The sequence below is a fragment of the Anomaloglossus baeobatrachus genome, chromosome 1 (genome assembly GCF_048569485.1).
Source record: "Anomaloglossus baeobatrachus isolate aAnoBae1 chromosome 1, aAnoBae1.hap1, whole genome shotgun sequence".
Taxonomy (NCBI): domain Eukaryota; kingdom Metazoa; phylum Chordata; class Amphibia; order Anura; family Aromobatidae; genus Anomaloglossus; species Anomaloglossus baeobatrachus.
This window is the reverse complement of record NC_134353.1, coordinates 316,195,632-316,218,370: the sequence shown is the minus strand read 5'-3', so window position 1 is coordinate 316,218,370 and position 22,739 is coordinate 316,195,632. Positions and strand designations below refer to the sequence as shown.

Genomic DNA, 22,739 nt, shown 5'->3' with positions numbered 1-22,739 from the left:
TGGTGGGGTCGGTTCCCGGTTTGGTGGTTTAACCCTTTCCCCTCATATTTGTTTGGTGCTCCCGAGTTTGTGGTTGCGGCTGGGAGTAATGGGGTTTGAGGGGGAAGGTAGGATTGGAGTATTGGGTGATCACCAGATTGTTTGAGCTTCGAGGACCACAACCCCCTGTTTTATAAATGTTTTTTATAAGTTATGTTAAATAAAAGGCTGCTGTGGCCATTTTATCCAACTATGTGTCTGTGGTCATTTCAATAAGGGGTTAAGTATTAGGGGGTATGGTAGCAGTTAAGGGGTCACCAGGACTCCACTATGCCAACGTCATGTTTCCCATCAGACCCAAATAAATTAAACTTGTCTTCATCACTAAAATGAACTGTGGCCACTTGTCCTCTGACAACACAATATGCTCCTCACCAAAGGTGAGTCTAGCAGTTTGACTCTTTCTGGTAATGAGCGGTTTGGTCACTGCAGAGTGGGCTTTCAGTACAACTGCTCGTAATTCTTGTGACACTGTATGACGAGACAGATCCTTACCCTGTTCAGTGCTGAACTGCAGAGCAATTCCAGCTGTTGTTGTGAAATGATTACCCATGGAGATTCTCTGCATTATCCTGTCGTCTTTTTCGACAGCGACCAGACTTCTTGGGGGACTTGAAATAATTTGTGATGTTGTAAAGATGCAATATTCTCAAAATCACAGACTTGGAACACCCAACTTCTCTTGCTATGGCTGCTAGGGTCTCCCCTTTGGCCTTCATCTGGACAATCTGCTGCCATAGGGTTCAGTCACTTTGGAAAGGCACACCATTTTTACAAAATCAGTGCAAACTGCAAAGTTAGGCTGGGTTCGCACACTGCGTCTTTTTGACGCTACATTTTTGTGCGTTTTTGGCCGCTAAAAACGCACAAAAACACACCTGCGTCGAAAAAACGCATAAAAAAAACGCATGCGTTTTGGCCGTGATTTGGTGCGTTTTTGGCTGCGTTTTGCTGCGTTTTTGATCTCTGCGTTTTGCTGCGTTTTTCAAATGCATTGCATGGGCGGAAAACGCAGAAAAACGCAGGAAAGAACTGACATGTCCATTTTTTTTTTTTTTAACTCAAAAACGCAGGTAAAAAAACCAGATGTGTGCAGACAGCAAAAATGAAAACTCATAGACTTTGCTGGGGAAGCAAAGTCCTGCAGTTTTGAGGCCAAAAACGCACCCGAAAAACGCGCAAAAATGCCGCGAAAAACGCACTGTGCGCACATAGCCTTAGGCTGCCAATTAAATAAGGTTCCTCAGATAATTAAGGAAATTAGCACTGAGTTCCAGATTAACGCCAATAACTTGCAGGTATCTGAAAGTGTTCTCTAATTTTGATCACTGTTCTTTTACATTTATCTCATTTACATTTTTATTATGTGCTTAAGAATAAATTCAATTCATGAAATAAGCTTAAAATACTGCTCGTTTACTCATGTTAGGATATAATCACATAGGACTACACAATGACCTTAACATTTAGGAAATTGTGTGTTGTTCTCTAATTTTGATCTCCAGTGTATGTTAAAAACGAGGTTTTAAAGCAGCCCCTTCCTGAAAGTCTTTCAAAAAATATTTGATTGACTCTTCCTATATATTCCCAGCTGGTCACATTTTCTGTCTTTTGAGTATTTTTCTTCCTTTGGAAAAGCCTGGTAGGATTAAAGAGCGTGCATATCACGTCTTTGAAGGATCTCCTGATGGAAAATGCTCCAACCAAGCACTGTCCAATCAAACAACTGTAAAAAAGTACCTCAGAAAAAAAATTATAAACACTTTTAATAAATAGGGATAAATGAACCCGAACGGTAAAGTAGAGGGTTTGTACCGGATACTGTGTGTCCAGGTCTCGGACTCGAACACAGGATCGTAATGAGATTGCCTGGTAGATGTCTCTCTATTACTAAAGGGCGCTTTACACGCTACAATATATCTTACGATGTATCGGTGCGGTCACGTCGTAAGTGACGCACATCTGGCATCGTAAGTTACATTGTAGCATGTAACAGCTACGTGTGATTGCGATTGAACGGTAAAACGTTCATCGCATGCACGTCGTTCAATTCCTAAAAATTGAACGTCAGGTTGTTCGTCGTACTCGGGGTAGCACATATCGCAGTGTGTGACACCCCGGGAACATTGAACAGATCTTACCTACGTCCTGCGGCTCCCGCCGGCTATGCGGAGGAAAGGAGGTGGGCGGGATGTTTACGTCCCATTCATCTCCGCCCCTCCGCTTCTATTGGCCGGCTGCCGCGTGCCGTTGATGTGACGCCGAACGTCCCTCCCACTCCAGGAAGTGGATGTTCACCGCCCACAGCGAGGTCGTATGGACGGGTAAGTACGTGTGACGAGGGGTTATTCGTTTGTGCGACACATTCAACAAATTGAACGTGCTGCACATACGATGGGGGCGGGTACGATCGCATACGAAATCGTATGCTGGATCGTATGGTGTAAAGCAGGCTTAACCGGTGGGCTTGATGTCAGCTGTCAGTGCACAGCTGACATCAATTCCAAAAGTATTACACCAATTGTCACTGCACCAGGGCAATCAGAAAATGCCGGACAAAGTGCCAGAATTGGCTCATCTAATTGTCCACTTTACCTGCACTGGTTACCAAAAATAGGTGAATGCCCACGTAATTTTTTTATTTTCTTCCTTATCCAGATTTGTTTGGAGGAAAATTGTCTTGCCCTTAACCCTATTTTGATTTATTTTGCAGCCCCCTAACCCGAACTATGACTATTTTACAGCCATTTTACAGCATACAATTTTGCTTCTCCATTGACTTATCTGGGGTTTGGGGTCTGGGGCCCGAATCCCAAGCCAAACTTTTAAGTAAAGTCCGGTCAAACCCGAACCCAGCGAACCCGAACTCGGCGAACCCGAACTTCCATGTGTCCGCTCATCTCTAATTATAAAGCATATTGCAAAAGTGGTTACGGGTTAAAAATAGATATTGATAAAGAACACTATATTTATCGGACAACTGCCTAAAATGGTTTGCCCTTCACTCAGGTAGGTCTGTCGTGGAGAGGTACTATTCCATAGCTTTGTTTTGGGCTACATAAGAGACATGCTGTTGGATAAGCCAGGAGACTAATGCCCTAATGTGTTGCAAACAGTACTAGACAATCTCTGTAATCTTCTGACCACATGTGCGCATTATAGATTATCAAAATAGGAAGCTTGACCCATTCACTGCCAAAAAGCACGCTGTAGGGAACTGGAAGTCAATGCTGTTAAATCCATATTACGTCCATTAGAATATAATGTAAACCATAAACCAAAATCAATGTATTCAATGTAGTGCAAAGCTACATCTAAAAGTCGGCTTGCCTAATTCACAGATGCTAAGCAGGTGTTCTAAATGTGGGGGTGGAACAGTTGTGGACAATAATTGGACTTGGGTGTGGAGGGCAGCTGGAGCTTCAATTTATGCAACAGTATAAATACACTTGAGGCATTTACTGTATCATGAGATCTTTAGAGCATGACCCTTTCAGTGGAGCATGTTACATACCCCGCAGAGAATATTACAGGAAGAGGCATATTCCTTACCTGTAATATTTGATGTATTGTAATAATTAGTGATGAGCGAGTACTAAAAAGCTCGGGTGCTCGAGGCTCGGGCCGAGCATCGCAAGATACTCGTGTACTCGGCCCGAGCACCGAGCCCAATGTTATCCTATGGGAGACCCGAGTATTTTTCTGAAATGACCCCCGGCAGCATGTAGAAACCCTAAAAATGTCACAAAAGTCTCAGAAGAGTGCTCAAATGACATGGCAACAGCATGGGGAAGACCCCTTGAAGCATTTATCACTCAAAAGTCACAGCTGTGAACAATTTTGTCCGAGTTTTACGCCATTTTTACGGACTCACCAGAAAACCTTCCAAAATGACACCAAAATGAATTTTCATGGCGGAAATGTTAAGGGCACATACCCAATAGTGAGATAGAGCTGGTGTATGTTACTTTTTGAGATTATTACATGAAAGATTTTACGTAAAAACATTGTGTGGCACTCCGATATCCAAAACGCACGTTTTGTGCTTTTTACTAGCGATGTCGGTCATTTTTTTTTTCATTCTATCTCCCGTTGGTCGGTCTCGCTCTGTCTGTCTCTCTCTGTCTTGTCTGTCCCCCTCTCACAGTCTGTCGGTCAGTCTCCCCCCTCTCTCTTACTTACCGTTCCCCGATCACTGCCGCGGCGCTGCACGGCTGTTCACTAAACTCCGGCGGCTTTTCCTCTTTTGAAAAGCCGGCCGCTCATTAATCAATCTTGTATTCCCTGGTTTCCTGCTTTTCGGCGCCTATGATTGGTTGCAGTGAGACACGCCCCCACGCTGAGTGACAGGTGTCTCACTGCACCCAATCACAGCAGCCGGTGGGCGTATCTATACTGTGCAGTAAAATAAATAAATAAATAATTAAAAAAAACGGCGTGCAGTCCCCCCAATTTTAATACCAGCCAGATAAAGCCATACGGCTGAAGGCTGGTATTCTCAGGATGGGGAGCTCCACGTTATGGGGAGCCCCCCAGCCTAACAATATCAGTCAGCAGCCGCCCAGAATTGCTGCATACATTATATGCGACAGTTCTGGGACTGTACCCGGCTCTTCCCGATTTACCCTAGTGCGTTGGCAAATCGGGGTAATAAGGAGTTAATGGCAGCCCATAGCTGCCACTAAATCCTAGATTAATCATGTCAGGCGTCTCCCCGAGATTCCTTCCATGATTAATCTGTAAATTACAGTTAAAAAACACACACACCCGAAAAATCCTTTATTAGAAATAAAAAACACTAACAAAGTCCCTCATCACCAATTTATTAACCCCGACAAACCCTCCATGTCCGGCGTAATCCACAGTCCTCCAGCGTCGCATCCAGCTGTGCTGCATGGAGGTGACAGGAGCTGCAGAATACTGTGGGCGTGGAAAGCAGGGAATATGAGATGGCTGTGTGCAGAGCACAGCGCGCCCGCTGGTATAGAGGCTCGGTCACGCTGTGTGGGCCGGCAATCATTGCAATTCCACAACTAACAGGGCTGTGGCATTGCAGTGGTCTGCCAGCCAATCCCTGCATGAGGGCTGGCTCTCAAAAGAGCGCCAACATGCAGGGATGAAGACCACGAGTACAGCACGAGTATCGCGAGATTACTCGGTACCCGCAGAGTAGCCCGAGTACAGTGATACTCGTGCGATTACCAAGTAGTGACAAGCATGCTCGCTCATCACTAGTAATAATGTATAGTTATTTACTGTATTCCTAGAAATCTGTTCCTTCTGTTTCTTGCTAAAGGTACTGTAGGTGCATTAAAAGAAGTACAATAGGCAATTTTATCTGTATTTATTCACTCTTAATTTCTTAGAAATACAATAAATTCTCAATTTTCAACTGCAACTGAAAACTGTCATGGTTGTATGTTGGCAGTGCCCAAGTTAGTAATTCCTTGTAAAGATGTAACCAACTATAAAGCATCACTTAACTATTTCACCTTATCAACCAATCTGGCTGTCAGTGAGGAGTCTTATAGCTGCAATGCCCCTCTGGGAATTATTCAAATTGTCTCTCCAGGAAAGGAGACAAACTCTAGCGCCACCTATTGGAAGTAGTGGTCCTAAAAGTCAAAAGTGGCCTTTTAACAAGCCTTTTCATATGACCTAGGTCCTAGGATATATGCCATATCAAAATCCCAATTTGCAGACACGGTCTGGCATAAATCCTAGGTCATATGAAAAGGCTTGTTAAAAGGCCACTTTTGACTTTTAGGACCACTACTTCCAATAGGTGGCGCTAGAGTTTGTCTCCTTTCCTGGAGAGACAATTTGAATAATTCCCAGAGGGGCATTACAGCTATAAGTCCCCTCACCACTGACAGCCAAACCGGTTTGTCAGGTCTCCATAAGGAGAATAGTCTTCCCCCGTGATCCCCACATAGCTTCTCATGAGCCAAATCAGTTACCCACACTTTGCACTGATGAGGGGCAATCACCCCGAAACACCTTGTTTGCAAATTGGGATTCTGATCTGGCATATATCCTAGGTCGTATGAAAAGGCTTGTTAAAAGGCCACTTTTGACTTTTATGATTGCTACTTCCAATAGGTGGCGCTAGAGTTTGTCTCCTTTCCTGGAGAGACAATTTTAACTTTTTCATACATTCATTATTTATCTTACTGTCCAGAGCTGTATTCATAATACAACTGTCCTTATTATTTATATTGCTCTCCAGAGCTGTATTCATTATACAGCTGTCTTTACTATTTATCTTGCTCTCCAGAGCTGTATTCATAATACAGCTGGCTTTATTATTTATCTTACTCTCCAGAGCTGTATTCATAATACAGCTGTCTTTATTATTCATCTTACTCTCCAGAGCTGTATTCATAATACAGCTTTCTTAATTATTTATCTTATTCTCCAGAGCTGTATTCATAATACAGCTGTCTTTATTATTTATCTTACTCTCCAGAGCTGTATTCATAATACAGCTATCTTTATTACTTTACATTTCTTGCAGTCTCAGTATCTGACACTGCGGTTTTACTCTGTCTTGGGCATGATATTTCTATAAATCCCATGCACTTTGCTGGAACTGTAAGACTGAGTGCACACTATAGAATACACTTACAAAGATTTACTTTTGTATAGTATATTAGTTCAAAATAGAAACTAAAATTCGATTCAGTGGCAACACCTTAAAGAAAATCTGTTAGCATTCACTTGGTCAATAAGCAGCACTGTGATGTGCCCTGAAGTCCAGAGAAAAGTATTTTGAAGACCAAGGCATCATATGTTGTCACAAGGGCCAGTATCATTATTTGATTGACTGCAAGCATAGAAATCATGGGGCCCCATAGCACAAGTTCTAATTGCCCTCCCCCCAACAAAAAACTATCAGCTGGATCACAGAGGAGCATAACACACAATTCTGCAGCTCTTAGGCCTCTTTCACACACCCGTGTCTCCGGTACGTGTTTGGTCCGTTTCCTCATGTACTGGAGACACGGGCACACGGAGACCCATTAAAATCAATTGGTCTGCGCTCACGTGTGAGTTCTGCCATGGACTGTGTGTACGTGTGGAGCATATGTGTGCCCGTGTGCTCCACACGTAGACATGTCCGTTTTTCTCCGGCATCACGGGTGTCACACGGCCCGCATACGGACCACACGGAGGTGTTCCATGTGACACGCACCGGAGAAAACACACGTGTCTGCGAAAAAAATAACAAATCTTTACTCACCTTCTTCAGCCCTGCTGTCTCTGCCCCTGCAGTCACTTGCTTCCGACCGCCACTCATTATGCTCATTGCATAGTCACTTCACTGTGGCTGGAAGCAGCAGCATTGGGGAGTCAGCAGGATCGGAGACCGAAGATCAGCACCACGGACAGCAACACCAGGGACAAGTGAGCAGAAAGTTCCCGTTCTCCGTATGTTATCACGGATAACACACGGAGAACACACGTGTGCCATAAACACGGCTCACGGAGGGCAAAACGCACCTTTGACACGTCCGTGAAAAATGTGCGTGATTTTCACGGACGTGTGAAAGAGGCCTTACAAAGTAATTTTCCTCCTATTGAAGCCCTTAGATTCCCCTTTCATGGCATCCATAAAGTATGATGCCAACAAAATTGCCTCCTCCCTCCCAAGCACAGTATGCTATTCTCACAGTGAATTCCTCCACAGTACCCTCCATATGCACCTTATGATGACCCTACTGTACCCCCCTCAACTTCCCTGGCAAAATATGGTGACTCCAAACACAACAAAGCAACACAATCACCAGCAGGACTGTGACACAACAGCACACAGACCAACACAGCATAATACTATAGTCGGCATGGGAAGACAGATTATACCATCTTAAAAAGGCGGGGAGTAACTGTGATAGGTTTTCAATAAAATGTGATCCCAGAGGTAACAAGCATGCTTGCAGAGTTTTACTCTTGCTAGCCTGACCATTAATGAGCACAGACCTGGTTGACACCCGAGCCTACCTGTGCAACTCAGAAACACCAGAGAAACCATAGTGTGGCGTGTCCGACTCCGTAGTGTGAACAGCGTGTGATGCCGCCATCACATTGGACGAGTTTTGAGCAAAACTGTGTGTAACAGTAGAGTTGTGTAGATCTTTTGAAACTTGAATTTGCTGACTTTGCGGAATTTTCCCCAAAAATGTAAATACGGCAAATAAATTCATGCATATTTCAATACTTTTAAGCTTATAATTTCCTGGACAGGAGAGAGAGGACCTCACTGTTCATAAGAGCTTGTACTCTATAGAAAAGAGAGAGGACCCCACTGTCCATAAGAGCTTATACTCTACAGTCGAGAGAAAGAGAGAGACACAGGAACCTGATGACCATTAGAGCTTAAACTCTATAGTGAAAACACCACTGACCATAAGACCACCACTGACTATAAAAGTTTACACTCTGTAGGAAAGAAAGAGAGTACCCTGCTGAACATAAGAGCTTACACCCTACAGATGTGTGAAAGTGAGAACCCCGCTGATCATAAGAACTTACACTCTTATGTGAGAGAGAGAGAGAGAGAGAATCCCGCTGACTATAAGAGCTTACACTTCACAGGAGAGAGAGAGTGAGATAGAACCCTGCTGATCATATGAGCTTACAATCTACAGCTATGTGAGAGAGAATCCCGCTAACTATAACAGCTTACACTCTACAGGAGAGATAGAACCCCACTGATCATAAGAGTTTACACTCTACAGGCAAGCGAGAGAGTGAGACAGGAACCTGCTGATCATAAAAGCTTACACTCTACAGGAGAGAGAGAGACCCCTGACACAATACACAAACGCGCTTGTCTAGGTTTAGAAATATCAGATGAGATGGCTGTTGGCTATCATTTGGTTGACAATCATCTAATGTATATGGCCAGCCTTACCCAGCAACTATAGAGATGGACGACTCTGCTCTGCAAACTTGTGCTCCAGAGGAAAGCGCTGATTTCTGATGGTCCAGGTACTAACCACACTGATGTCATAGCTGTAGAGCATTATGGGGAAGCCCATGCAACAACGTAAAATGACATTAGTCTTCTCTCTGATGCTTCAGCAGTGTGGGAAATGATGACAGATAATTTTTTTTTCATTCAAACTGCGAATAGAATCTCAAAACGTTCGATTTTGCCTGAAGCCACAAATCTTGGAATATTTGAGTCAAACTGCTGATCTCTAGTTATCAGCTTAAGGACTGATAGGCATATCAATTTTACTATCATTAATCTTTGGTTTTCTAATTTGTCTATAAAAAGTTATCAGTTTGTGATTTTATTTTGTCTTGAAGAAGTTGGCAGCCCTGCTTCAATCCCTACAGCCGTGTCAGAATACCCAGGCTGAAGCTCTGGGTGAGAGCAAACTGATGAACGATTTAGTTTATCTCGCGATCAGTCAGTTCCCTGTGCTCCCCCCGGTGACTTGCAGGAAACAATTGACGCTACTTACTTTGCCTGCGCATTCCTAGTACACTTCCTATCTACGATACAATAATGATTTCTCATGAGAACAATCTGCCTCAAATAGCAGAGCTCATATTATTTGGATCTATTCCAGGCGACCATATATCATTTTCATTGTTTTTTTTTTTTTCTTCTCATTTATATTTGCTAAAAATTCTTCCACTCTGTTACGTATGACTATTTGTAGAAAAAGATTGTTTACCCACAATGAGAGATTGTATTATTATTTGTGTTACAGATTTAAAGAGAACTTGTCAGCAGGATTTAGCACTATAAAGTAAAGCCATGGCCATAATGGTGCTGTGGTGCTGATTAAATGGATACCAGTAGTGAAGGAATCCGATTTGTTTTTGTTGAGTAATTTTCCTCTAACGTTTTCATTTGATGACATCTTCTATTCATTGGTGTGGGGACTTGGGGGGTCGGTTCTTCTTCTTCATCCCCTACACCTGCCTCCTTTATTTCTTCTACAGGTCAGTGATCTGCCTCCTTTTTGAAATTCTTTACTGTTGCCATCATCATTGCGGTGGGCAGCGCATGTGAAGTGTGATTCTACGGGTGGTCTATAGGGCTTCAATAAAATGGTGCATGTGCAGAACAAGATTTCAGCTTTGTAACCTCTTCCTTAAGCTGAAATCTTGATCTGCGCATGCGTCACCCCAACGTCATTTTATTGAAGACAGTCTGTAGTGTCACACTGAGCATGGTCTTCAATAAAATGGTTCTGCAGAAAGATTTTAGCTTAATGAAGAGGTCATTAAGTTGAAATGTCAATCTACGCACGGGCTGTCTCCAGTGCCATTTTATTGAAGACCTGCAGACTGTCTGCAAAATCACACTGCGCATGTGCCAGCCATTGCAGTGATAGCAGTGTTTCAAAAAAGAGGCAAGTCACTGAATAATCAGAAGAAACAGAGGACGCAGGCAGAGAAGCAAAGAAGAAGAACACTCTACCCCATATGTCCCACCAAGATGCACACCATACCCAGAAGAACACATTAGATGAAAACTTTAGAGGAATATTCAAAAATTACACATCAGATTCCTTCACTGCAGGTATCCATTTAATCAGTGTCGCAGTGTCATTATGGCCACGGCTTTACTTTATAGTGCTAAATCCTGCTGACAGGTTCTCTTTAAGAATCCTTCAAGAAGACCTAATATCAGGTGTCAAGGGGGAATTAACAGTAGGCAGGGTTCGGCTTTTCATCACGCAACATAACCAGTACTTACTCGGGATTAACCCTAAGCAAGGCATAAATGTGGATTTGAAAATATTTGTTTTAAAAGTTCAGATCCACATTGTAGGTGTTTTTCTCAAGACATTGCTTAAGAGAACCTATCAGCAAATATACCCTGTTCATTTTATTATATACCGGTAACACATGAAAAACTAAACTTCTAAATATAATTACTTACAAGATATATGACGTAAAGGCATTTGCATACCATGATGAATAGCCATTAGCCATCCGTGTGCTGTACATCTTTTTCATGGACCCCAAGCCTTATATTTGCATTTGTCCTTGTGTTTTGTACGGACACACGCTCTGTGAAAAAACACAGACGTGAATAATCCCATGACTTTAATAGGTACGTACTGTATCCATGAAGCAAATGTGAGAATTCTCTTAGCAGACTAAAGGTCGCTTTACACGCTGTGATCTCACTAGCGAGTTCTCTAGCGTGCGTACCCGCCCCCATTGGTTGTGCGTCACGGGCAAATCGCTGCCCATGGCGCACAACATCGCTCGGACTCGTCATACTACTTACCTGCCTAGCGACGTTGCTGTGACCGGCGAACCGCCTCCTTTCTAAGGGGGCAGTTCATTCGGCGTCACAGCGGCGTCACTAAGTGGGCACCCAATAGAAGCGGAGGGGCGGAGATGAGCGGGACCTGACATCCCGCCCACCTCCTTCCTTCCTCATTGCCAGCGGCCGCAGGTAAGGTGAGGTTCCTCAGTCCTGCGGTGTCACACATAGCGATGTGTGCTGCCGAAGGAGCGACAAACAACCTCGTACCTGCAGCAGCAACGATAATTGGGAAAGGAATGACGTGTCAACGAGCAACGATAAGGTGAGTGTTTTTGCTCGTTAGCGGTCGCTCGTACGTTTCACATGCAACGACATCGCTAACGAGGTCGGATGTGCGTCACGAATTCCATGACCCCAACGACATAGCTTTAGCGATGTCGCAACGTGTAAAGAGGCCTTAAACCCACATGCACAGGTTGAGAATTTGGTGAGTTCTGTAACGGGGGCAGGGGGCGCCTCAGGGGGTGTAGTCGAGTCCCCTCGCCTTGTGGGCCGCAGGCTGAACCCCGGCCCGGCCGTTACTTGCAAAACAGTTGTGTTGTTGGGGCAGAGTGTGGATGCATGGGGCCCATTCATGACGGCGTTCTTTCTGTGCTCTCCAGCTCCTTCTTCACTTTCAGGAAAGAGACAATTGCAGGCAGCAGATAAACCAAACACCGTTTTATTAAACAAAGCTTCCATCTTTTTGTTTGCAGCAGGCTTACTTTAGTACGTTACAAGTTACAGGTCCTTTTCTACAAAAACGGTTTCCTTTTCTCTACGGGCACTTTCCTTTGCCTGCAGGGGACATACGTTAACCCCCTAGTAGCTGCGCTCTAACCCGGATTTACTGTAGGGCAGATCCAGCACACACTACCGGCTCTGGATAAGTTCTCACCTCTCCACTTCTTTGTCAGGGCACTAACCTTCGCCTACAGGGGCCACTTGTTATCCCCCTGATAGCTGCACTCCACTATAGTACACACCATCGGCTCCGGACTAGTCCCAACTCTTCCACCGTTTCTCATGGGTTTCCTCTGCTTTCTAGCCAAGAGTACTCACTCAGGCTGACTGCCTCGTCTCACTCCCACACTCTGCCCCGTCACCTCAGACCGAGCTTGCTCGCCTCTCACATCTCACTGCACACTGGACTCTGCATTCAGAACCCTTCCTTCCTCACCTTGGCTGACCTGCCCCTTCCTTCCCTGCCACTGTTACCAGGGGAACCACTGCTCTACACTGGCACCTAGTGGGGAAACAGTTTATGACAGGTAACATTTTACCATCAACATTTACAATTTGCCACCATACTACTGTGGCGTTTTCAGGGGGGGAAAAACCGCTCCTTTACTACCAGGGGTCCGACTACCCCTTACATTTCTACCTCAGTGTTTATAAGGCCATGTGCACACTGAGTATTTGGTGAGGTTTTACTTCAGTGTCTGTAATGCCATGTGCACACTGAGTATTTGGTGAGGTTTTACTTCAGTGTTTGTAAGGCCATGTGCACACTGAGTATTTGGTGAGTTTTTACCTCAGTGTTTGTAAGACCATGTGCATGTCAGTATTTGTAGCCAAAACCAGGAGAGGAACAATCAGAGGAAAAGTATAATAAAAACACAGCACTACTTCTGTATTATTTACCCACTCCTGGTTTTGTCTTGCAAATACTGAGGTAAAAAACTCAAATACTCAATATGTGTACGTGGCCTAAGGGTGGCTTTACACGCTACGAGATCGCTACAGCGATCTCGTCGGGTCACAGATTTTGTGACGCACATCCAGCCGCTGTAGCGATCTTGTTGTGTGTGACTCCTAGGAGCGATTTTGGATCGTTGCAAAAACGTCCAAAATCACTCCTCGTTGACATGGGGGTCCTCTCCCAATTATCGCTGCTGTCGCTTGGGCGAAGTTGATCCTCATCCCTGCGGCAGCACACATCGCTACGTGTGACGCTGCAGGAACGAGGAACCTCTCCTTACCTGCCACACGCCAGCAATGAGGAAGGAAAGAGGTGGGCGGGATGTTCGTCCCGCTCATCTCCGCCCCTCCGCTTTGATTGGGCGGTCACTTAGTGACGCCGAGCGAACCGCCCCCTTAGAAAGGAGGCGGTTCGCCGGTCACAGCGATGTCGCAGAGCAGGTAAGTACGTGTGACGCTGCCGTAGCGATAATGTTCGCTACGGCAGCGATCTTCACATATCGGCATAACGATAGGGGGCGGGTGCTATCACGCTCGCCATTGCTAGCATCGGCTAGCGATTTCGGAGCGTGTAAAGCCCGCTTTAGTCTATGTTCCCACCATGAGCTTTTGGTCAGTTTTTAATGTTGCAGATTTTCTGCAAATATTAGGTAAATTAGGGTATTTGCTTTTTTTTTTTTTTACATGTTTTTGCTGCATTTTTTATGCTGGTTTTTTTTGTTTCTTTTTGCTATGTCATGTTTTAAATAAAGCTCACTTGATTTTTTAATACAGTCGTGCATATTACATGCATTTGTGATGCATTTCTAAAGTGGAAACTAACTAAAAACACATAAGCATTTTTTACCTGTGCATTTTCCACATTAATGCAAGACTATGGGAAAATCTGCACATAAAACTCAGTGTACCCGCGGAAGAGGAATTAACATGTTACGGATTTCAATCACACACCGTAGGCCAGTTTAAGCAGCATAAAAAAAGCACAGGTGGCATCAAACTTATAAATCCCATCCACTTTGCTGAAATTGAAAGGCCACGTTCACACACTGAGTATTTGGTGAGGTTTTTACCTCCCTGTATATAAGCCAAAACCAGAAGTGGGTAATAAATACAGAAGTGGTGCTCATGTTTCCATTAGACTTTTCCTCTGATTGTTCCACTGCTGGTTTTGCCTTACAAATACTGAGTGAAAAAACTCACCAAATACTCTATGTGTGCATGTGGCCTTACAAATACTGAGGAAAAACACTGACCTAATACTCAAAGTGTGCACGTGGCTTAAGATGCTACATTTAGATGCTACATATAGAGTATTTGGTGAGTTTTTTACTTGTATTTGTAGCCAAAATCAGGAGTGGAACAGTCAGAGGAAAAGTATAATAGAAACACAGGCACCACTTCTGTATTTATTACCCACTCCTGGTTTCAACTTATACATACTGAGGTAAAAAACTCACCAAATACTTACTTTTTAGGTGTCTTTCACACGTCCGTGGAAAACACACTTTTTTCACGGTCCTCCATGTGCCATGATTTTGGCACATGTATGTTCTCCGTATGCTATCCGTGATAGCACACGGAGATCATTTATTTTTTACTCACCTGTCCCCGCTGCTGCTGTTTGTGGTGCTGATGTCTCCTGCGCTGCAGCTTCCGGGTCTGTGCACAGTGAATGTGCAATGAGCATAATGAGTGGGCCCTGAAGCAACTGACAGCAGTGCCGAAGACAGCAGGGCAGGAAACTGGGGAGTATAGAAATAAATTTTATTTCACAGACACGTGTTTTCTCCGGTACGTCTCACGGATCACACGACTGTGTGTACTGTGTAACATCAGTGGTGCTGGAGAAAAACTCTCTGTGTGGAACACACGGACACGTGTGTGCTCCTTATGAACACACATCCTTGTGAAAACACTGATGTGTGCGCAGACCCATTGATTTTAATAGGTCTGCGTATCGCCGTGATTCCAGTACGTATGAAAAAGGCGTCATACGTGCCGGAATCACTGACGTGTGAAGGGGGCTGTAAGGACATTATTATCTTACAAAGTCAACGTGAACCTATTACTATAATTTGGCGGCGATTCTGGAAACAAGAATACGAGGAGTAAATGAAGAATAAAGAGGAATTTCAACCTAAAATCCCATTTCTGCAAAACAACAATGCAAGCAACATTGCCACAGGGATTAGCAAATTTAAGAAAGTTATATTCTGAAGAAAATTTTGAGGCAAAGCTAAGAACGCTGATTACCACAACTATTCAAACTGGCCTTAATGGTGCCTCCTTTCTGTGGCTCATGAGCTGGCGTAAAAAGAAGGGCTCAGTTTGAGGTATTCATCTATGAATGGGTATGTTCTTTTCAAAAGATTTTGGAGTGGCACAACAAACGACAAGAATGATATTCTCAAACATGAATATAGAAATAGTACCTTCACCCATTACACAATGTGTAAACTAATGTGCCATTCCTCACCGCCCTGTGATTACTTATTAAAAATATAACATTTAGAGTAGTCATTAATAAAAATACTAGCTGTCTCTTCGATAAAGCTACTGAAAGATGTGCACTTAGCCGAACAGGATGTATTCAGCCAATTGAGCAATAGAGGTTTTATAGATTTAAAAAGTAATGTAGAATATCATTGCCGGTACAATTTGTATTATTAACACTTTCTGATTTTTCTTACCTAAGGTCATCACACTGTCTACATTGGAGTTCACGTACCTAAGAGCTATCGGAGGAGGAGACGTCATAGACGCAGAACCGGCCACAAAGACAAAAAAGAGAAGGAAAAATCAGAAAATTATTCCGATGTCGACAAATCTGATACCGAAAATGCTGATGAGCACAGTTCCAGCATCCTTAAGCCCCTTAGTAAGTACCATATGTAGTCACACATTAGTGTGCTGGATCTTCTGATTAATTAATGGCTGTAGAGGTATAACAGAAAGTGTGCTGAATATAAATATCTTAACAAGAGGCAGATCTAGGGGCAATAATTATGTTTGCCACTTCCCCACATGCGGTTTGAGTATTCATCATGTGACCGCTCATATATGGTTTTCACACTTACAGTCACATGCTGACGAGCTGCTCTTCATAATTTTCTCAAAGTTCATTCGAAAACTACAGCTCCTGCTTCACAGAGAGAAGCAGGAAGAAAAGCTACTTGTCACATGACCGTATGAAAATCACATATGAGTGAAGTGGCCAAGTGATGACTGCAGGAATCAGCGAGCAGAGCTGAATCCTTATAGTGAGTATATTACATGCTGTTAGAAATGGGCATGCTACACTGCTTAATTTATAATTAGAGACCTTGTCCAGGTTTATGATAAAATTCTGCAGGTACTTGAGGTGACTGCAGAAATCTGAATTCTCACAGAACGCGCACTGCACACTTTTTGGATTTTCCCATGCCAGTAAGAACAGGGTCATGTCACGCTAGAATGCAATTCGCATACTTTTGGACACATTCCAGCTAGACGTGTTTGGCCTCACTCAATTCACTTGTATTGCGTGAGACTAGGCATGTCTAGTTGGCACATAACTCCAGGCATGTGTATAAGTTGCATAATGCAGTTTCATGACCTCCCACTCTCACCGCCGGCACCAGAGAATCCTAATAGTGTGTAGTGCAGGTGCTGTGAAAATTCAGAAGTCTGCAGTCACATAGAGTGACTGCAGACTTTCATCAAAACCATAGACAACCCCCTTAATACTCCTAGCATAAATATAAACATAGTAACCCTTAACTTGTCAGATGGCACACATAGCTATGTATAACGTAATCTTACAAGTTATGAATTGCTACATGTGTATAGGATAACACAGTATCCCAACCCTCATCAGTACAGAAATACATCACCAGAACATAGTCCATCAATTGTAATATCAGGTCAGACCCATATACATTTGTATTGCATGTACCAACAACTCCCAGGATATCCTTAACAAGGGTAAGGAGATTCTGTGAGTTGGTATTAGTCATCACCAGACTGCAAACCATACAGGAACCACAGAAATTATGATAATTAGTCAGTATCACAAATAAACATTTACATCCAGGTACTTTTAGATGACATTGTCTTTGGTCTGAGTTGTCTCTTTTCTTCATATTGTTCAGACGCAATGATAACTCCAAATAACTCAAATCCACAGCTGCAGACTTCCATCTTCTCTGGTCTTCTGCAGCACATCCCGACCTAGTGCTCTTAAAAATTACAGACTGATTATAATGTTCTTAAAAATATCTGCCTTATGCTGTGCCCCTGAATAAATAATTGCCCCACTGTGTTCCCTTCACAATATATGAACCACACATTGTCCCTCTTATGGTCCATGTCCTGCATACCGCCCTTTCCTTTTCATCCTGAGCCCCCTCTTCACACTGTCACGCTGTGTCCCACTAAACTGCTCACTCTTTATACTATGCACTCTCATCACACTCCCCCTCCTTAGCATATTGTCTCCTCCTGGCTATGCCATTACACTGTCCCCCCATGCAGTTCTCTTTCTATATTGACCCCCACACATGCACTATCCAGATTTTATTCTGTGCCCCTCAAACTTTACTTCCCTCATGCTGTCTCATCACACTATTCCCCTCAAAAGGCGACTCACACATTTGACTCCTCCGTCATACTGTTCTCCCATCCCCCATGCTAACTATACTGTTTCCGCACATATTCACTTCCTTGCTCCTCATACTGTCTCCTCACACATACCTCCGCTCCCCATACTGTGTCCACACGCATCCTTCTCTCTTCCCATTTTGTGTACTCATACACCCCCTTCTCATATTGTTTTCTCATACATGCCCCTCGCTCTCCATACTGTGTCTGCACCCAACCTCCTCTTGCTCTTTATCATTTGTCCTCAATTTTCTCCCTTCCCTCTTGCTCTCCATACTTTGTTTGCACCCTTTCCATCCCTCTCATTCCCTGTACTGTGTTTGCACACATTGTCCCTCTCATGCTGTTTCCTTATACATGTCCCCACCACCCATACTGTGTCCACATCCATTCCCCTTTGCATACTGTTTCATTGTACATCCCCGTCATTTCTTATACTGTGTCCTCAAATTTTTCCCCACCTTACTCACTATACTATCTGCAATAATCCCATCCTCCTCACTCCCCAATACTGTGTTTGCATATATTAGCCCCCTAGCTCACTATACTGTGTCCGCACCCATCCCCCTCTCTCCCCATACTGTCTGCACCCATTACGCCTTCCAATACTGTCTGCACTCATTACCCCTCTTACCATACTGAGTTTGCACCCATCCCTCCTTGCTCTCCATACTGAGTTTTCACCAATCCCTCTCATACTTTCCCCCCTCGCTCCCATACATTTCCCCCAGCTCCCCATACTGTCCACACTTATCTCCCCGCTTCACATACTGTCTGCACCCATTCCTTCCCTAACTCCCCCGTTTTGGTGGTTGCTGTCAATCATATATGTATCACTTATCATTTGTACACTGCACTCATTTTTCCTACTGCCTCAAACCTTTCTGTCAGTATCTTAACTAGCTGCTTGGTACACAAGGATTCATAATACTGACCCAAGCTCATAAGGCCCGAATGTGGCTCCTTTGATTAATCTGAGTACCCTACACAAAATATGGATGCAATTTCTGTTTTTCCTTGTATCAGCAATAATCTACTGTATGTATAGAAGGTGAAATGAGTATTGAACATATCGTCAATTTTCTGAGTACATATATTTCTAAAGGTTCTATTGACGTGAAATTCTCATCAGATGTTGGTAACAGCCCATCCAAACCAAACAGGCAAAGAAATCAAAACATACATGTCCATAAATTAAATTGTTTAATAATGAGAAATGACACAGAGAAAAAGTATTGAACACATGCAGCAAGAGATGTACAAAAAGCGATGGAAAGTCATGAGACCAGCTGAAATCTATCAGTAATTACAAAACAATCCTGCTACTTAGTGAAAAATAATATCAGCAACTGATGGCCTATAAAAAGCTGTCTTATTTTCAAGCTGCCACACAAGACACATCCAATGATGGGTAAAACCACTGAGCTGTCTCAAGACATTCACAATTTACCTGTTGCAAAACATACTGATGGCATTGGTTACAGAAGAATTTCTAAACAACTGAAAATTACAGTGAACACTGTTGTCGACATAATCTGGAAGGGGAAAGTACATAATTTCACCATAAGGCTGCTTTCACACATCCGGTTTTTGCTGAGCGGCACAATACGGCGCTTTGCAGAAAAAACGCAACTGTTTTTTTTTGCCGCCGGTTGCGGTTTTTCCGCATTGACTTGCATTAGCGCCGTATTGTGCCGCATGGCCTTGCATTGCGTCTGATTTTTGCCGGTTGCGGCATATTTAGCCCATGCGGCGGCCGGATGGAACGTTGCCTGGCACGTTTGTTTGTGCGGCGAAAAAACCGCATTGCATCGGATCCGGCGCGATGCGGTGGGATTTACAATGCAAGCCTATGGACGCCGAATGCGGCGTCCTGCAGCAAAAACCGCATCCGGCGGGTGGATGCGGTTTTTTGCACTGTGCATGCTCAGTATCAAGCCGCATCCGTCAAAAACCGGACGGGCCGCATGGAAAAACTTATGCAACGGATCCGTTTTTTTCTCCGCATCCATTGCATAGGTTTTTGAGCTGGATTGATCCGCACTGCAAAATCCGGATGTGTGAAAGCAGCCTAAATCGGCAACAATCAGGTGCTCCAGGCAAGATTTCAGAAGCGTGAGAAGAATCATCAGAGTTGTCTAAGAGCCAAAGACGACCTGTGGTGAGCTAGAGAAAGACTTGGAATCAGCAAGTACAGTTGTTTCAAAGAAAACGATAAATAATGCACTTAACCTCCATGGCCTGTATGCACACTCATCATGCAAGACTCCATTACTAAACAGAAATCATGTTCAAGTGCGTTTAAAGTTTGCTCAACAATATTCAGACAAGCCTGTGAAATACTGGGAGATATAGTTTGGTCAGATGAGACTCAAATTGAACTTGAACTTTTTAAATGCCAAAGAGTTCCACCCCCAAAACACCATACCAACAGTAAAGTTTAGAGGTGAGAATATCATGGTGTGGGGCTGTTTGTTGTTTTGTTTTTTTTAACCATACTGCACTGGGGAACTTAATATAATTAAAGGCAGTATGAATGGATAAATGTACCAAGACAATCTTGATAAATATCTGCTGTCATCTAGCCAAGATGATGAAGATAAAATGAGTCTGTACATTTCAGCAAGACAATAATCCCAAACACACAGCTGAAGGAAACTCTCAATTGGATTCAGAGAAAGACAATAAAACTGCTAGATTGGCCCAACTAATCACCTGTACTGAATCTTAAAGAAAATTTATGGAAGGATCGAAAGTTCAGAGTTCATAAAAGGAGCTAAAGGAACCTTCAGGAATTGAACAGTGTTTGTGTGGAAGAATGGGTCAGAATCACACCTTGGTAATGTATGCAACTAGTTTCTCCATACAGGAGGCATCTTGAACCTGTCAACACCAACTGAGGGTATGTGCGCACGTTGCTTTTTACCTGCTTTTTACCTGCTTTTTTGCTGCTTTTTCTTCTGCGCTGTTTAATGCCAAAATGGATGTGTTCTTCTATTCAAGCAAAGTCTATGGGAATTTGGGTTTCTTGTTCACACTATGTTGTTCAAAATGCTGCCTTTTTGAGGCAGAACTTTGGTCAAAAACTCAGCTTTTCAAAGAAGCAACATGTCAATTGTTTTTGCCATTTGGGTTTTGCACTGCAAAGCTGAGTTTTTGACCAAAGTTCTGCCTCAAAAAGGCAGCATTTTGAACAACATAGTGTGAACAAGAAACCCAAATTCCCATAGACTTTGCTTGAATAGAAGAACACATCCATTTTGGCATTAAACAGCGCAGAAGAAAAAGCAGCAAAAAAGCAGGTAAAAAGCAGGTAAAAAGCAACGTGCGCACATACCCTAAGGCTTTTGTACAAAGTATTAATTGCATTTGAAAAAAGTTTGTTTAAAAGAACTGAGAGTCCTCAGTGGTTGATACCTTTTAATGGCTAACTGAAAAGATGGTAATAATAGCAAGCTTTCAAGACTACTCAGGTCTCTTCATCATGCATGGTATAACACAAAATCTGAAGAGTCACATATATTTTACCTGTAATTGAATTTGAACACTTTTCTCCTTGTGTCTTTTCTCATTACACATCACTAAATTTATGGACATCTATGGTTTGATGTCTTTCCCTGTGTGGATTGGATGGGTTGTTACCAACATCTGGTGAGAAATTCATGTAAATAGCACCTTTAGAAATATTTTTACTTAGAAAATTAGTGACGTGTTGAATACTTATATTACCCACTGTATATGGCTCTGTAGTGGGGTCTACAGTGAACCTCTCTCAGTGATTCGATTGCATTAGTGTGTTTAGGTACTTTTTTGCAATGTATTCTATATATGTATTTTAGCACTGAGCGGGAATAAGGACTATTTAGGAAATGCAGGTATAACCTCTAGGACCCTTCCACAAAATGAAAAGGTGAATGTTATGTTCTGTCCCTATGATTACTCCATTACATGTCTAGGATAATGATGTATTGTAGATGGGCTGAACCATCGTAGGCTGCATATTACCTGTACTTTTAGGTCCAGCATCCTGTCTCTACTCTTTAATCACATGTTGGGCTCTCTAAAGAGCGGCCCGTCTGCCTCAATATTTACTCATCTTCACAGACTGTTTATTTTCCCTCTATATTTAATTACGTGATAATGAAAACCAGTGATGTGTCCTCACTGTGAATTATACTGGAGGCAGTGGAAAGTTCTCATTCATCACTGCTCCATTAGCGCTCATAGCCTTGGTGGTGGGAAACACAATCAATCTGCCCTATTCATCTAGTTTTATGAACATAGCAGAGGTCCATAGTGATTTCTATAAAAGTATTTTAACTTACAAACATTTTACAATGAATCTGCTTCTATACGAATCTGTTCAGGGATTCAGAGATTACAGCTACAAGAGAACATCTTCCTTAAAGCGTAGATGTCGTTTTCATTTTTATTTCTTAAATCAATACTACATATCAAAATAAGAAACTTTGTAATATTTTTTATCAGATAAATTTGCTTCTTTCTCTGCCAGTATCAGTCAATATCAAAATTCTCAATTCTGAGGTGAAATCTGTATTCAGTGAAGACTTTCCCATTACTGAGATAGGAGATGGCAGCTGTTACGGATGAGATTCTATGATGACAAGAGGAGGGGCGGAGCTAGAGGATGCTGCTATGAGCTTGGATGCTGCTCATAGACTTCAAGTCATTAGACCATTGTTTACAATGTTGTCAGATCTTCTGTAATCATAATCCATGAGCAGTGCCAAAGGGGTTGATCTTTCTATGAGACCTTTGATTGTGGAATTCTTCAGTAACTCAAAATCACAAACTTCACCAATGGAGTTTTTTACCTACAGTCAGGGCCGCCGTCAGGGTATTACAACCATGACTCGAGTATGGGGCCTGGTGAAGAGGGGGGCCTGGCCGGGCCTGGGGTAATTACTTAGCTTTATTAAGCCACGGACGAGCCCCCTCTTCACTAGGCCCCAGTCGCAGCCACAGTAGACCCTGCCGTTTCGCTTCAGCCACTGCACACATGGCTATATTGCATGCGCAGCCCTTCTATCTCCCCCCGCAGTGTGTGTGGGGGAGTATT

The 22,739-nt window shown here is 43.2% G+C and overlaps 1 protein-coding gene across 14 annotated transcripts in view; it reads left to right on the top strand.

The window, feature by feature from the left end:
* Positions 1–22,739, top strand: part of SLC4A4 (solute carrier family 4 member 4) — a 328,597-nt gene that overhangs the window by 135,643 nt on the left and 170,215 nt on the right. For all 14 annotated transcript variants that reach the window (XM_075351257.1, XM_075351249.1, XM_075351305.1 and 11 more), the window contains exon 4: positions 15,717–15,899. In XM_075351257.1, the coding sequence (XP_075207372.1) occupies positions 15,717–15,899 (183 nt within the window). The remainder of the gene's footprint in view (positions 1–15,716; positions 15,900–22,739) is intronic.